This window comes from Bufo gargarizans, chromosome 3, assembly GCF_014858855.1.
Source record: "Bufo gargarizans isolate SCDJY-AF-19 chromosome 3, ASM1485885v1, whole genome shotgun sequence".
In the NCBI taxonomy this organism is placed as follows: domain Eukaryota; kingdom Metazoa; phylum Chordata; class Amphibia; order Anura; family Bufonidae; genus Bufo; species Bufo gargarizans.
This window is the reverse complement of record NC_058082.1, coordinates 162,418,350-162,435,617: the sequence shown is the minus strand read 5'-3', so window position 1 is coordinate 162,435,617 and position 17,268 is coordinate 162,418,350. Positions and strand designations below refer to the sequence as shown.

Below are 17,268 nucleotides of genomic sequence, written 5' to 3'. Positions count from 1 at the left end.
GGGAGCGCACGGCATCCTCGGTTGCTATGACGCCGTGCGCTCCCTCCTGCTACAAGAAAACAGTAATACATTGATACGATCGGGCGCCCGCGCATAACTATGCGACGTGCGCGCTCACAGTGTGGGTGAGAGGCCGGCTGTAGGATCGCAATAGTTACCAGTGCGCAGGTGCGGCATGGATGCGGCCGGCGAGATGCGGCCGTATCTATGGGATACCAGCACAAACAAAGGGGAGTGAAAGGAGCGTTTTTAGGCTGAATGCTATGTTTTTTTTAATGACATGTATTAGAAGAAATGTTCAGTGGGGGGCAATGATTTAATGTAACCCTATTTAATCAAGTGGGACAACCCCTTTAAAGGCATTCTGTCACCTCGTTTTAGCCTACAGAGCTGTGGACATGCACGGCTAGATGGTCGCTTCTTGGGCTCCTTACCAGGCTCATTTACATATCTATAAAATCATTTTTTAAAACAATAAAAGGACACAGCTTTATGGGACAGGTATATTGCGGACATGCTAGAGGCAATCTAGCCGTGCATGTCCGCAGCTCTATAGGCTAAAACGAGGTGACAGAATCCCTTTAATACTGGAAATGAAATTATTTTTTTAAAAAATTCCATCGCCATATTAAAACCCCTATAAATTTTTTATTTCTATACAGAGCTGTGTGAGAGATATTTTTTGGCGGGACAATTTGTAGTTCTTATTAATACTATTGGTGAAGTGGCAAAAAAAGTCTGCTATTTTTATGTTTTTTTCCCCCATTATGCCAGTCACGATATAGAATAAATACTTTTCTATTTTAATAGTACGGGCTAGGAGGGGTGACTAGAATTTTTATATTTTTTAAAACTTTTTAATAGTTCTCCTTCTCTCATAGACCCCAATGCATTAGCATTGGAGTCTATGAGTATTTCACTGTGTTTCTACGGGACCCTTCCACAGGCAGGGTCTCCATAAGAACCTATCTGCAGAAGCCTCGGATTATTGAGGATTCGGCTCCCTTGATCCCCGCTACACCGTTGCACACGGAAGCGCAGCCTCCAGGTTTTTTGAGCTCTCAGATGCCGTGGTCACAATTGAAGACAACATCTGAGGGGTTAAATGTGTGCGATTGATGCTATCGTCGATCGGATACATTAGTCCCAGTGTCTGCAGTTTAAAACAGTAGGTATCTGGCAGCTATGTTGCCCGCTGTACTCACAAGTTGATGCCATATTTAAATACCCAACTCCCGACGTAAATTTACGACAGGCAGTCGGGAAGGAATTAGACATGTCTTAGCAACTTAAGGTGGTGTATCAGTCTCAGCCATTCATGGCTAAGATGGGAATACCTCTTGTGTGCAGCAGGCAGGGTTATGGACACAGTACTCACTTCTATGGGAGTTACAGAAATCATAATTTAAGTTTAGATTACCTGATATCACTTGTTTCTTCCCTAGTACCACCACAAGTGGATCTCGAGATAGGGAGCTATCAATCACACGTCCATCATCAAGTCTTCCCTAAGGACACAAAGAAATATTTTCATGGCTAAACTAAATTGAACACAATAAAAGTCATGAATGATACGCGCCAACACTATGTGATATACAGCCAAACATGACATGGCTCTACAGAACAGAAATATTATCCACACAGTGTATATTAAATCTTGTACATGACTGCATTGCTCACCAATGTTTGTCTGTAAACTGATATTTTACCTTGTAGACAACCATGTAAAAAATCCCTTTGTGTCATTTTTTAGTTACTTTACGATGAAGTGAAGAAAGTCTGATGGGTTGGATTTTTTCTGAACATGTCTAAAGGCTGCGGTGAGGGCTCTGAGTAATCAGATTCAGCATAGTATGTCAAGTGATGTGACCAACCAATCAGCTGCCTAAAAAGAGGCCCGAATGGAGAACATGGTCTAGCCACTGACACAATAAGATGAACAAACAGACAGCTCCTGAGGTCATCCGGATAATTATCCGTTCCCTGCACAAAATATATGGCCTCTTGAAGTTACAGTGGTAAGCTATCACTGTGGGAACCTACTGTAAGATCTATGAGCCACCGTAATAAGGGTGGAAAGAGCAACAAGAAGAGAGGATGCCAAAGTGGCTCCAGAACACAGACAAGCCAAGTTGCAGAGAAGTAGATAGACTCGAGTAGTTTGCTTCTTCTCCACCCTCCTCCCTCTCAGAATGGTCACCAGAGCAGTGTTGCTGGTGCTGAAGTGGGAGGGCAGCAACCTGTCCAAGTTGAATATGTAGAGGATACTGTGCAGCAACAGACTCTCTCCAATGGATGTTTCATGGCAATTCAGCCCTACCATATGTCGAGCTGAGTCAAGTATTTGCCACTTACTCTTTCAGATCACACTCTAGAACAGAGACATAAAAGGGAGGCCAAGTTGGAAATTAAACCCATTTTGGCTTAAACTTATTGACAGGAGGACTATTTCAGAGCAGCTGAGTGAGTACTTCTAACATAATGTAGATACGACTTCTGTGTCAAGTGTGTGGGATGCAGCGAAAGCACCTGTGAGGTGATTTAATGAAAAGGGTTTGTTAAATAAGTGTCGCATTTGAGCTCAGCCTTCAGAATCGGGTACATAACAAAGAAAGTAGATATAAGCAAAGCCCTACCCCAGATCAGGCTCAGGGTGCTCTCCTTTTTTTAAACAAAGAAAGAGCTAAGCATTTATTCATGAAACAAGGGTATTTTGAGTGTGCTGGCCACTTATAGGCAACCATAGCAAGGGATCAACAGGGCATGAAACTTATCAAAATTGGCTAGTTTCAGTTTCACAGGATATAAAAGAAAATCTTTAAAGTTACTCCAGATACCTTCATATCTCTAAGCTAGATTTCCTTGCCCATACTGACCCTCAACCAGAAAAAAATATCTGGACACTCCAGGATTTAGTATTGGTGGTACAACACATGTCAAACAACAAGGCTCCTGGGACTGGTGGGCTCCCTTTCAAATTCCTCTGCCAAAACTATTACAGACTTACTGGCAGCAGAGGAAGATGGAGGTTCACTCTTCTGTGGATTGTTCTGGAGAGGATGGGGTTTATTGGATGGTTAAAATTGAAGTATAATATGAATAAATTCACCCGTGATTAGTTTTATTTCAGAGACGTAATATCCTTATCATTTACATAGTCTTTGAATTGTTAAAATTGATGTACAAGTCCCAGAGGACAGGTATTGGTACTAGAAGTTTAGGCTCAGACTCATTTGACCTAGGAAGGAGCGCAGGCCAGGTATGTCTCCCCTCCTTTTTGCTCTAGAGATACACCCCCGGGTACTAACCTTAGGAAATCACTACCTGGAGGAGAAGATGGCACAATATGCTGATGACCAGTTGCTTTTCCTCGGTGAAACTTTTGCACTATATCTAAGTTTTGTTCTTATTCCGAGGAATTAATTGGGACACGCAGGTTCTACAGAGGGTTTATTTTGGGTAGGGGAGTTCCCAAGATCAAATCGAAAACTGTTCAACTACCAAGTGATCAGGGGGGGAGGTGGTTGGCAGATCTGAAGCCACAAGCTTATTTTTCAGCTGGACAACTAAAACATTTCAAAGGATGGAGATCACAGGAACCTACTGATTTTACTGGAAAACTTTTGGCTCACCTTTTGGGCAAGGGTCCATTGTTTTCTTTGTAGGAGACACAGAATCAGATTGCCACTGTCTTCTATTCCAACAGTGACATTAACGTATAGGACATAGTGGAAGTGCAGAGACCGAGGGAATATTAATGGGGTCATAAAGTGCAGCCAACTGATTAGACACAAACCATCGGGAATATAGGGCGTTGATTCATCACTGAGTTATCCGTATGGAAAGATACATATATCTAAAATGGGGTACACTTGGAAAATTATAGGGACAGTAGGCTCAATGGTTACCTTTTTCAGATCGTCTAAGGGATGGCTTTGGTTTTTCTCATCTTACACGTGCTCTTCTATAGATGGAGACAACAAAGAAACATATGACCTCACTTTACCCTCACAGTCATAGTAGATATGTATTTGAATTCACAACCCGAGTGTAATAATTGTTACATAGATCTGGATAAGGATATGCTTGTTTGTATGAATAGACACTCTTTGCCAGGCTGGTTTAAATGGGGTGGGAGATGGGTTGTTTTGTTCGTTACTTGTATTGTACCACAGAATTTTAATAAAAAATATCTGGTTTAAAAAAAAAAAAAAAAAAAAAAAAAAAAAAGGGCCTGAACACTGGCAAAAGCCCCCTTAAATAATCCTCAGCAGATGAAAAATAAAGTCTAGGACAGCTTCAGAAACTCTTTAGCTTGCATATTTTTGCAATATGTCGCTTTACCCCTTTCCACATTATTGTATCAATGTACAGTGCAGACGGTGAGTAGTTTGCACGCACTGCCATACGTGTAATGGTGCAATGATAGCACCAGCCCAGGAGATGAATCTGCAGTAAAGTACAGCTCTGATCCAAACAATTTAACCTGTTAAATGTCACAGTCAATATCAACTGCAGCATCTAAGGGGTTTGACACAGAGTAAGACACCTTGTCACGAGGGTGTCAAGAGCCACGTCTGACTCCATTATACCCGGGGTCAGAAAGTCGCAGCGGGTGGCTGCGCGCTCTATGTCTAAAGATCACGCTGTTTCTTAATGATAGTTTTCTGTGTTTGCCTTGCAATCCTTTTTGTGTCACTCAGGGATCCGTAGCTTCTTCTCCTCAGCTGTTTCTTGTCTGTCACTCCCAACCTCCTTATATTCTCCTCTCCCACTTCTCTGGTTGCCAGATATAGAGCTTCCTGCCTGGACTTCTATACTGACCCACTGGAGCTGTGATCCCTGGTTGTTGTTCCAGAGTGCTACCCTCCGGATCCCTGTTGGGCTTTTGCTGTCCACTGTGGTCGCCCACCTGGGATTATATGTTTTGTCTGTATTGACTGTCCTCTCCTTGGTGTTTTCCTTTAGTGTTAGTGGTGCGGACTAGTGCTCCCACCGCCCTATTCACTACCTAGGGCTCATCTTAGGGAAAGCCAGGGTTTTAGGCACGTGATCGGCGTACGGGTGAGGAACCCGTCTAGGGACGTCAGGGCAGTCAGGTGCCAGCCTCAAGGTGAGTTAGTGGTCACCACCTTTCCCTCTTTCTTGGACAGGGCCTTCCCTTTTCCCTCCCTTTGTGTCACGTATGTGATTGGCACGCTGGTCATGACACATCTTCATCGTTTACCCTCCCCCCAATGTAATGTTGATGGTTCATCATGGTAGTCAAAAGACTAAAGCTTACCCCTATATTTGCATTTTTGCAAACCTTTTAGGTCCTGCCAGATGTAAGGCCTAATAAGATGATTGTCAGCATATGTTGACAGTCATAATACACTGCAATGCCAAAGTATTACAGTGTATTATATCAGCGACCAGATTGCATAAATCTAGTCCCTTACAGGGACTAAAAAAAAAATAAACACAAAATCAAAACATAAAAAAAATGAAAATGTTAAAAAAAAAAAAAAAAAAAAAAAAAATCACAAAAATGAACTATACATAATTGGTATCACCACGACCCATACTATAAAACTAATGCCACATTTTTCCCACATGGCAAATGCGTAAACAAAAAACACATCCCCTAAAAAAATGTAATAAAAAGTGATCAGCTATCCGATGCCGGAAAACATCCTTTGTTAAAAGTGATTTCTCAAATGCCAGAAACCATCCCATAGAAAATTGCGCGGGAGAGAAACTACACTGGATGGACTGAGTATATGGAAACCCAGCCTTGGAGAAAACAACACATTTTCTGGACTGAGATCTCAGTTCTGTAAATCTATAGCTGCAATTCATGTGCCAGTCAGTGATCTACGTGACTCTATGCATGAAAACATATAGCAAACTACTTTTATGTGATTTTTCTGGTGGAAAGCACAACAAGGTGCAAAACAAAACACTGAATTTGCAAATCAAAAAGCTATCACTAGTAAAAAATTAACCCCCACTGTGATGCAAACTAGATAATTTAACCTACATATGTCCTCCTCTTAAAGGGGTTGTGTCATGAAACATATTCTACATTTTTCAAACCAACACCTGGTCTGATTACTTTTGTAATAGCATGTGATTAATAATTTAGTATAGCCAGTGAGCTATTCAATAAAATGCATCTGTACAGCGCCACCTGCTGTTTGTTCTATTCCTCATTTTTTTGTCCGTCTCACTGAGCCAGTCGAAAGTGTTCAGTTTAAATCTTCAGCTGCCACCAGCCATATGTTCTGTTAGAAGCTGTGGCAGTTACAGGGAGAGAGCTACAGCAGAAAGGACACGTCCCCTGAGCTGCCAGCCTGAAGATAATCTAACAGAGAAATTGGAACAGTCAATGTGGAGATCTCTGGACCTATGTGAGATATAGGGCTGGTTCTAGCTTTATTACAAAGGTATTGTCATATACTATATGATGCCTGATTTTCATTTTTTACATCAATCATGGCCTAACCCCTTTAATAAAAAAAAAACAAAAAAAAAAAAACACACACACATATGAAAATCCAGACACACAGAACTCTAAAGTGTGCAGTTACTTGCTCTAAATCAAAAATTGCAACCTTGATACAATGCAGGGAGCGTATCAGGCCCGTGATCCAGTTTCCTGGCATCAAAAAGTTATAAATTTTGTCACCCGTCTCCCCTTTTTGTTTTTTTCTGCCACTAAAATTGGGCAGGGATTAGGGGAAGGAAGCGGGGCACATCTTACTCCACCAGATTTCTTAGGAAGACTGGGTATCAGTCTCAGTAAATCTGCCCCATTGTATTATTAGGTTCTCTTCATACCACATTAGGAGCTTTCCTGTTGAAGGGATACTTCAGAAGGATCTCCCAACGTATACCTTCTTCCATGGAAGACTATAATGTATCTCACTGCATCGGAACAGTTTTATACATCTATACCGAAGGTGACCAAAAGGAGCACTCGTTTGCCATCGGTCAGATGAACGGAGCCATGTGGATATATTTAGCATGTATGCTGCCGAAGGTTAGGGTTTAATGAGCTGAAAGTTATTTTTTTTACACTTTACAACTAAATTACTGCCATATGGGCAATCATTTTAATGTCCAGTTGAATGGGAATGATGGGCACTACATATAGCTGACCACCACCCATGATTTCACTGTACCCTTCTGATCATTTCCCTCCTAACAAGCTGCACAAAATGGCATTATGGATCACACTTGGCACACACGTGCCACCTGTCTAAATATCTGAAGTTGACTTTGGGAGTAGAAATAAACCAGTCTCTTGGCTGGTGATGGCACCTAAGGCTACTTTCTTTCACACTAGCGTTAATGTTTTCCGGTATTGAGATCCATCATAGGGTCTGCGGTTTGCTTTCCGTCCTGAGATGCGGAGCAAGACGGATCTGTCATGACCCACAATGCAAGTCAATGGGGACGGATCCGTTTTCTCTGAACCAATCTGACACTACAGAAAACGGATCCGTCCCCCATTGACTTTCAATGGGGTTCTTGGCCATGTTAACGATAATACAACCGGATCCGTTCATAACGGATGCAGATGGTTGCATTATCAGTAACGGAAGCGTTTTTGCCGAGCCCTGCCGGATCCAGTAAAAACGCTAGTGTGAAAGTAGCCTAAGCCTATTATAAATGAAGTTAAGAATTTTCAGCAGTGTGAATACCGATTAAAGCGCTGCCATAAATATACATTATATCGGGATGTCAGGAAGGCAGCAATCTGGATAAAATCAGAACAACTTTTTATGTGTTCCTCTGTGTTCATTGTACTGTCACTTCTAACAAGTCAGCGCTAAAAGCTGGCATGAATCATCCTCAGATTGCTCGACGACAATTTGTGGTGTGTCAATATTAGGTTTTAAGGTGGGATGACGAGACCCAGTTTAATACAAACAACATGACAGCAAATAACTACCGCTCAGTTCACACCAGGCTTGATGCCATTCTTTCATATTCATGATGCTCCAGGAAGGTCCTATTTTTTTGAGAAAATGATGTGCCATCAATCCCTGATATCATCTTATACAACCTGCCATAATCTGAAAGTAATGGGTGGCTTCATCGCAGATGGACCTCTGTGAAGAATTTACCTGTTGGACAGCCAACCTGAGATCCAGATAATGGTTTTTACAATATTGATAGGTGTTTTCAGGGAAAATATTGTACCCTCAGATATATTCTTCTTTTCAATGAGATATCATTTTCATGACCAGTCGAGGAGCAGGATAACGGAAAGGACGGATTCTGCAGATAACGTTCAGTGTCCGCTCAGAGCATGATTTTTGAGCGGACACCGAACGGACCCCATTATAGTCTATGGGGTCTTTAGGCTCAGTTAGGTCTCAGTTATCTGCAGAATCCGTTCTTTCCGTTCTCCTGCTCCTCAACGGAGCCGGAGAACGGAAAGGAGAAATGGTGATGTGAATGAGGCCTTAATGGTTTATTGTGAACAGGTCAGACTGAAATACAGTGGGATTGAGATCGTCCTCTCAATGTCCCAAATGTCTATCTTATCAATTGTCTTTTTATTGAGAAAGGTCAAGATCAAAAATACAAAGTTGACGTTCCATACACAATAGTATAAAAATAGGCATTGTATAACAACATATCTGGGGGAAGGCACCTCTTTTTACATTTTAAAGCCTGTGTTACAGATGTTATCATATCATAAAACCTCTTTTCACACATAAATAAAGCGTAATCAAGGCACTTAGTAGGCGCACAGGTAATACACATATTGCAGTGTTGTAATACCACCCTTGGTTAAGAATTTAGTAAGTGCATATCTGACCAGGCAAATCTGATCAACCTTTACAAGAATTGTCTGAAAGTCCCAAAGTTTTGCCAACAGGTTATTCAAAAATTCAGACAGGTGTCCTTATGGACATCCCTCTTGATCCAGCGGTATGTGGTTTGGGTTGTACGAAAGACCTAAAGGGGTCTACATATGTCAATATGGCCATATGGAATGTCATCACCAGTACCATCTTTTGACGTTTGGGAAAGTGAGGTCTCCAGTAATATTCAGCTTAAAAAGTGATATATAATAACAGGAAACAGAGATTTTTGAATTTATAGTCTAAGTTGGAAAAGATATACCAACATGAGAGGAGTTTGTTATATTGATGCTGGATGTTCCCAGAATTGGGTCAACCCCCATATGGTTCTTTTTTTCTTTTCTTTCCTCCTCTTAGTGTGGTTGGTGGAAGGTTTGGGTTTTCTTGTGGTTAATATTGTAAAAGTAATCATTTGTATTGGCTCTGTGCTATTGCAATAAAAAAAAAAAAAAGAATCTAGAGATCCCAGTAGACAAACATCTGCTTATATATACACAGTACAGACCAAAAGTTTGGACACACCTTCTCATTCAAAGAGTTTTCTTTATTTTCATGACTATGAAAATTGTAGATTCACATTGAAGGTATCAAAACTATGAATTAACACATGTGGAATTATTAACATAACAAACAAGTGTGAAACAACTGAAAATATGTCATATTCTAGGTTCTTCAAAGTAGCCACCTTTTGCTTTGATTACTGATTTCCACACTCTTGGCATTCTCTTGATGAGCTTCAAGAGGTAGTCACCTGAAATGGTTTTCACTTCACAGGTGTGCCCTGTCAGGTTTAATAAGTGGGATTTCTTGCCTTATAGATGGGGTTGGGACCATCAGTGGCGTTGAGGAGAAGTCAGGTGGATACACAGCTGATAGTCCTACTGAATAGACTGTTAGAATTTGTATTATGGCAAGAAAAAAGCAGCTAAGTAAAGAAAAACAAGTGGCAATCATTACTTTAAGAAATGAAGGTCAGTCAGCCGAAAAATTGGGAAAACTTTGAAAGTAAGGGCTATTTGACCATGAAGGAGAGTGATGGGGTGCTGCGCCAGATGACCTGGCCTCCACAGTCACCGGACCTGAGCCCAATCGAGATGGTTTGGGGTGAGTTGGACCGCAGAGTGAAGGCAAAAGGGCCAACAAGTGCTAAGCATCTCTGGGAACTCCTTCAAGACTGTTAGAAGACCATTTCAGGGGACTACCTCTTGAAGCTCATTAAGAGAATGCCAAGAGTGTGCAAAGCAGTAATCAAAGCAAAAGGTGGCTACTTTGAAGAACCTAGAATATGACATATTCTCAGTTGTTTCACACTTGTTTGTTATGTATATAATTCCACATGTGTTAATTCATAGTTTTTATGGCTTCATAGTCATGAAAATAAAGAAAACTCTTTGAATGATAAGGTGTGTCCAAACTTTTGGTCTGTACTGTATATATATATATATATATATATATATATACACACACACCGAGGAAACCTCTTGTATACATAAAACATAACCATAATCCATTTACTCAAGAAAGGTCAAAGAGCCTCATTTTGGCCTCTGTTAGATGTATCTGCATTTCATTATTTTTTTTATAGCATAGGAAAGCGCAGAGAATTGTGATTTCCTATACAATGAGCCATGGTTGGCCAATGGAAGATATATGCCACTATATGGCTATACAGTGACATGTGTCAGCCTTCCATCTGAGGTATATGTCGGAAAATCTTTCCCAATGAACATATCTGATGAAAGACGGTGTCCACAAAGCTTTTTGTCACCTTGCCTTAAGAAAAGAGTAAGGCCTCATGCACACGAACGTTGTTGTGTCCCGTGTCCGTTGTTCCGCTTTCCGTGATTTTCTGCGGACCCATTGACTTTCAATGGGTCTGTGGAAAACTCGGCTAATAAACTGTTTGTCATCTGCGTCCGTGATCCGTGTTTCCAGTCTGTGAAAAAAATAGGACCTGTCCTATTTTTTTTCACGGACAACGGTTCGCAGACCCATTCAAGTCAATGGGTCCGTGAAAAAACACGGAGGCACACAAGATTGTCATCCGCGTCCATGCGTCAGTTTTTTTCCTATCATTTGCATAGCAAACTTGGCTTAGATTTTTTTTTTACTTTCCTTCATGTCTGGAGATCCTCCAAAAATAAAGGAAGACACACGGAAACAAAAACGGACACGGATCACGGAACCCCTTTTTGCGGACCGCAAAAAAACACTGTTGTGTGCATGAGGCCTAATAGTGAGCAATCAAAAGGTAACATGTAACTTCAACTCATCCCCCCAAAAAAATGAGGCCCTACTCCAGACGATCAGCAGCAAAAAAAAATAAAAAATATGGCTCTCAGAAAATGGTATATATAAAGTTGGTATCCCTGTAATAGAACTGACCAGCAGAACAAAAGGTAACTTTTTCCCGCACGGTGTTCGCAATAATAATAAAACCCAAAAAGCAATGGCAGAGTTGCTGCCTTTTCTTTATCCTGCTTCCCAAAAAGCTAAATAAAAAGCAATCAAAAAGTCGTATTTACCCCAAAATAGAACCATTGATAAAGCTCAGTTGAGAGAAAAATATAATGTATGGTTGTCAGAAAATGGATGTACTGGTCTTCAGAGGCTAATCCATAGCAACATAGCGCCTGTAAACCATTCCACCAAAATCTGTCCTTCAAAAACCATATGGCGCTCCTTCTCTTCTGACCCCTGCTGTATGCCCAAACAGCAATTTATGATCACACGAGCTGAAGGACACGGCTTGCTCGGGTATATTTAATCTATTTCATTTAGTGTTTGTGTGTGTCATTAAACGATATCAACACTATCCACTATAAGTGATATCTACAGCACCACGCCCCCAAAACAGTGACCTCCACAGCCCCCCACCCCTTAACACTGACCTCCCCACAGTGCCCCATCCCTTAAAATTGGACCTCCACAGCAGCCCACCCCCTTAACTTTGACCTTTACAGCAGCCTTTCCCTTTAACAGTGACTTTCACAGCATACCACCCCTTGACAGTGACCTCCACAGGGGCTCGCCCCCTTAACAGTGGCCTTTACTGGATCGGTGGCGTGTCCTTTTGAACAGCTCACTCTAAGACAGCAGCACTGTTCTGTCTGAGTGTGAGCTGCAGGGAGAAAGTCACCCTCCCCCCCACCTCTGCAGCTGACAGAAGTTGATTTTTACCTTCATTTTTTCAATCCCCGACAGCTGAGTGGAGGGGCGTGGCCTAACCAGATATGGGCGTGGCTTAGCGGGACCCAGAAGTTGATTTTTAACTTCATTTTTTCAATCTCAGTCGGCTGAGTAGTGTGAGGGGGCGTGGCCTAACCGGATAGGGGGCGTGTCCTTTTGAACAGCTCACGCCAAGACAGCAGCACTGTTCTGTCTGGGTGTAAGCTGCAGGGAGAAAGTCACCCTCCCTCCCACCCATGGAGCTAACAGAAGTTGATTTTTACCTTCATTTTTTTCAATCCCTTTCAGCTCAGGAATGGGAGGGGCGTGTCCTAACCAGATAAGGGCGTGGCTTAGCTAGACCTGGGGTGGGGTTTAAAATCTTTTGAGGGTGGACATATTGTGGCAGGGGGCGTGTCTGGGCTCCTTCTTGCAAGAGTGACGCCCCTCTGGGCAACTTACTGGCTCATTTTCATACCAAATAAACTGGATCTTCAGAGGATAAAAATATCTATTACTGGAACAAAGGCAGATCTTGAAATAAGGTACTAAGTGCTATTAGGCCATGGCTTTACTTCCATAGAGATTATCCTGGTGACAGATTTCCTTTAAAACTCTCCTACAGCAGTGAAGATAAATGGCTGGGTTGTTATGGAAACCTGGAGTAAAACTGTGTAGGTGGAGTCTGGAGGACCTGCATGCTTCTATTGGCTGATAAGGGTCATGTGACCAAGCTTCTACTGGCTAATGCATTTTTTGGAAATATCTCAGGAATGGTACGTCCTAGAGAGCTGAGACCTGGTCTAAAACCTTCCCGGACACCTGATGTACCTGTGTGCTAAATTTCGTGACTGTAAATGCGACTCCTTTAGCGGACATACACAAACACACACTCAGCTTTATATATTAGATATGTGATGTTGCCGTGTTCAGGAGAAAATGCTTAACAAAATTTGTGGTGCTTTTTCTTCCCCCTTATGAAAATGAAAAAAAGAGGAAAATAAGCAACATTTTATTAGAAGAAATGAAAATTTTAATTTTCACAGCCAAGTGTTTCTAAATTCTATGAAACGCCTGTGGGGTTAAAATGGTCAGTATACCCCTCAATAAATTCCTTGCGGGGTGTAGTTTCTGAAAAGGGTCACTTTTTGGGGGTTTCTACTGTAGAAGTAACTTAGCGTGCCTTCAAATGTGACATGGTACCCAAAACACATTCTAGCAAAATCTGCCCTGCAAAAAACATATGGTGCTCCTTCCCTTCTGAGTTCTGAGCCCTGAGGTGTGCCCATACAGTACCCATCAGTTTACAACTAGAGATGAGCGAATTTCCAGTTATGAAATTTGTTTGTAATTCAGGTGAATTGCGTTATGGATTCCGTTACCACGGACCATAACGCAATTCTATGACGGAATGCATAACGGAATGCCTTTACTGGACTCCCCTGCATAACGGAAATGAGACGGATCAGTTATGCAGCCCATAGACTTCTATTATCACGGAACGAATAACGGAATGCCTCTAAAGGCATTCTGTTATAGAATTGCGTTATGGTCCGTGGCAACAGAATCCATAACGAAATTCACCTTTTACCAGTAAACGAAGCGTGACCAAATTTCAAAATATGAAATACGCTCATCTCTATTTTTGACCACATATCGGATGTTTCTGTAAACTGCAGAATTAGAGTAAGGCCCCTTTCACCCAAGCGAGTTTTCCGCACGGGTGCAATGCGTGACGTGAACGCATAGCACCCGAACTGAATCCGGACCAATCATTTCAATGGGTCTGTGTACATGAGCATTTTTTTACACGCATCAGTTCTGCGTTGCGTGAAATACGCAGCATGTTCTATATTCTGCGTTTTTCACGCAGCCCTGGTCCCAAAGAAGTGAATGGGGCTACAGTGAAAAATGCATTGCATCCGTAAGCAAGTGCAGATGCGATGCGTTTTTCACTGATGGTTGCTAGGAGATGTTGTTTGTAAATCTTCAGTTTTTTATCACACGTGTGAAAAACACATCAAAACGCATTGCACTCGCGCGGAAAAAAATGAACAATTGAACGCAATCGCAGACAAAACTGACTGAACTTTCTTGCAAAATGGTGCGAGTTTCACTGAACGCACGCTGAATGCATCCGAAGCCAATCCGTCACGCCCGTATGAAAGAGGCCTAATAAATATTGAGGTTTTTGTTGCTATTAACCCTTGCTGCCTTAGGCCTCTTTTACACGAGCGTGACGAATTGGCTCCGGATGCGTTCAGTAAAACTCGCACCATTTTGCAAGCAAGTTCACTCAGTTTTGTCTGCGATTGCGTTCAGTTTTTTCCGCGCGGGTGCAATGCGTTTTGATGTGTTTTTCACACGTGTGATAAAAAACTGAATGCAATGCAATTTACAGATCAGATGCAATGCAATTTTCATGCAGCCCCTTTCACTTTTATGGGGCCAACGTGAATATAGAACATGCTGCGTTTTTCACGCAACACAGAAATGATGCGTGAAAAAACACTCAAGTGCACAGACACATTGAAATGAATGGGTCAGGATTCACTGCGGGTGCTATGCGTTCACGTCACGCATTGCACCCACGTGGAAAACTCGCTCGTGTGAAAGGGGCCTTACAGAAAAAATGGATTAAAATGTAAAACCTGCAACAAAAAAAAAAGGGAAATTTTGACTCCATTTTCCTTTAATTCTTGTGGAACATGTAAAGGATTACCAAAGTTAGTAAAAATCCTTTTTTTCATAACTTGAGGGGTGTCGTTTCTAAAATGGGGTCAGTTACGGATGATTTCTACTATGTAAGCCCCACAAAGTGACTTCAAAACTAAATTAGTCCTTAAAAAGTGTTTTTTGGAAATTGTCTTAAAAATCTTTTTAAAAATTGCTTCTAAAATTCTAACTTCCTAAAAAAATCAAATGACATTTCGGCCGAATGCACACGACCGTGGAACACGGACGTGAGCGGTCCGTGGTATCCCGGCCTGGCATCCCGCTGACAGCTGGAGTGCACGGCGTCACTGGTTGCTATAACGCCGTGCTTTTCATGCCGCCGCTGCACTACAGTAATACACTGGTATAGATCATATGAGTGTATTACTGTAGTGCAGCAGCGGCATGAAGCGCACGGCGTCATAGCAACCAATGACGCCGTGCGCTCCAGCTGTCAGCGGGATGCCAGGCCGGGATACCACGGCCGTGTGCATTCAGCCTTACAAAATGATGCAAACATAAAGTAGACATATGGTGTATTTTATGAGGTATTAATATCTGTCTGACTTCCGTGTGCATTCTGTATTTTGCGGAACGGAACAGCTGGTCCCTAAGGCCCCTTGCAGACACGCGTGAGCTCCGCCAAAGCAGGGGAGTACTCGCTAGTGTGAAAGGGGCCTAAGGCGTTTTTCATAGATAGTTGCTAAGAGACGTTGTTTGTAAACCTTTCGTTTTTTATCACGCGCGTGAAAAACGTATCAATGCGCATTTCACCCGTGCGATAAAAACTGAACTGAACGCAATCGCAGGCAAAACTGAATAACCTTGCTTGCGAAATCGAACATTTTTCACTGAACGCATTCGGACCTAATCCGTATGACTTGTCTACAAGGTGCCTAATAGAACAGTCCTATCCGGACAATAATAGGACATGTTCTATTTTTTTGCGGAACAGAAATACGGACATACGGAAACGGAATGTACATGAAGTAACTTCAGGTTTGGACCGGAATGGACACAAAGAAAATATGTTTGTGTGCATGAGTCCTTAAAAACAGAGAAAGTCAAATGTAGAAAATAGCAAATAGCGGTTAATGGCAGGCGGTGATGGGGACGAGCCTGACTAGCGTCACCCCCGATACTAAAATGTTACAAGAGATGAAATGTGACATTCTTTTAGATATACTTTGCAACTTTTCTGACATATCAGCAAATTTGGTGCGTGATGAATTTTTAAAATAAATTTGGCGCAAATCACTTCAACTACCTCATTTGTTAAGACTAGCGTACAACAACAGCCAAGATAGGTAAGCGACTGCAGCGTGGTCCTCAAGGTGTCAAATGGGGTATTAACACTGGTGGATGCAGTAAATATGTCTAAATTTGTTGCTCAGCTTCACATTTTCTAAAGAATAATGGAAGTATGGAGAGATTACAGAAATATGGACTTATGTTCCCCTAGTACCAGCTGTAACTGTTTTAACCAATCAACTCTGGGCTCTCACTCTGCAACTGACGGTTAGTGAAAGAGAGCAGCCTCTTGATTGGCTGCCGTGCAGCTCCGCTCTCCTCAGCAGCTGTTCCCGCTGTTTTGAATCACGCGGCAGACACCGGTGATGACGTGCGACCTCCATTATGTGACGTGGTGCTCCGATGTAGGGTCGTGAGCCCTTCTCGGTGCCGACTCCTCCCCCGGGGTGTGCGGTGCAGCCGGGCCGGAGTGCTGACGTGTGATTGTTGTTACAGATGTTACCGCTAAGGCCCAGATGTGGCCTCGGGGGAAGTGGCCGGTACTTACCGTGTAGTGCAGCTGAATGGTGTCTCCCCACTCCACAGTGTCCACGCACGTCTCCGGCTTCACCTGTGGAAGAGATCAGGAGGGGGTGACACAGGGCAGTGAGGGGTGGGCACAGAGGGGACAGGTAGCGGACCGTACTGTGCTAGCGCCGAGGATGCCCAGGAGTGGGTGATGGATAGCCGGGCACAAGAAGTGCACATCATGGCAGTCCGATCTGTGCCCGGGGGTATGACAGCTGCCACCTGTGGGGCACATCACACGTGGACCGGTGCCCAGCACTCACCACAGTCTCGATGACGAGTTCGGTAGCATTGTCATTGTCGTCCTCCTCGGCGTGCGCCCGGATCAGTGCAGAGGAGAAGAGAAGCAGCAGGAGGAGAGGAGCCCGGAACATGGTGGCCACGGGACGGAGAGAAGTGACAGCTGCCGCGGAGAAGGAGTCAGAGGACCGGGAGCACTGGGAGCGTGGCAAAGAGGGGGAGGGGAGGGGCCTCGGGCCACGCCCCTCTCCTGTCCCGCCCCTCGCTGCCTCCATGTCCCCGCCCGGGACACCTTCACTCATCGTCTGCCCAACTGCTGCACCTGGAGCCTGCTGGTGACGGGAGCAGTGATCACGTGTGTAGTACTGTCACATACTACAGATCAGACTACATGTATGTACTGTCACATACTACAGATCAGACTACATGTGTGGACTGTCACATACTACAGATCAGACTACATGTG

General features: G+C 43.0%; 1 protein-coding gene across 1 annotated transcript in view; it reads right to left on the bottom strand.

Annotated features, from left to right (window-relative positions):
* The window catches only part of FKBP11 (FKBP prolyl isomerase 11), a 35,936-nt gene extending 18,897 nt beyond the window's left edge, over positions 1 to 17,039 (bottom strand). Inside the window, exons 1-3 of the mRNA XM_044286741.1 lie at positions 16,826 to 17,039; positions 16,543 to 16,605; positions 1,421 to 1,508 (exon numbers count right to left, since the gene is read on the bottom strand). Coding sequence (XP_044142676.1) covers positions 1,421 to 1,508; positions 16,543 to 16,605; positions 16,826 to 16,936 — 262 coding nt within the window. The 5' untranslated portion in view covers positions 16,937 to 17,039. The remainder of the gene's footprint in view (positions 1 to 1,420; positions 1,509 to 16,542; positions 16,606 to 16,825) is intronic.
* Between the last annotated feature and the right edge of the window lie 229 nt (positions 17,040 to 17,268).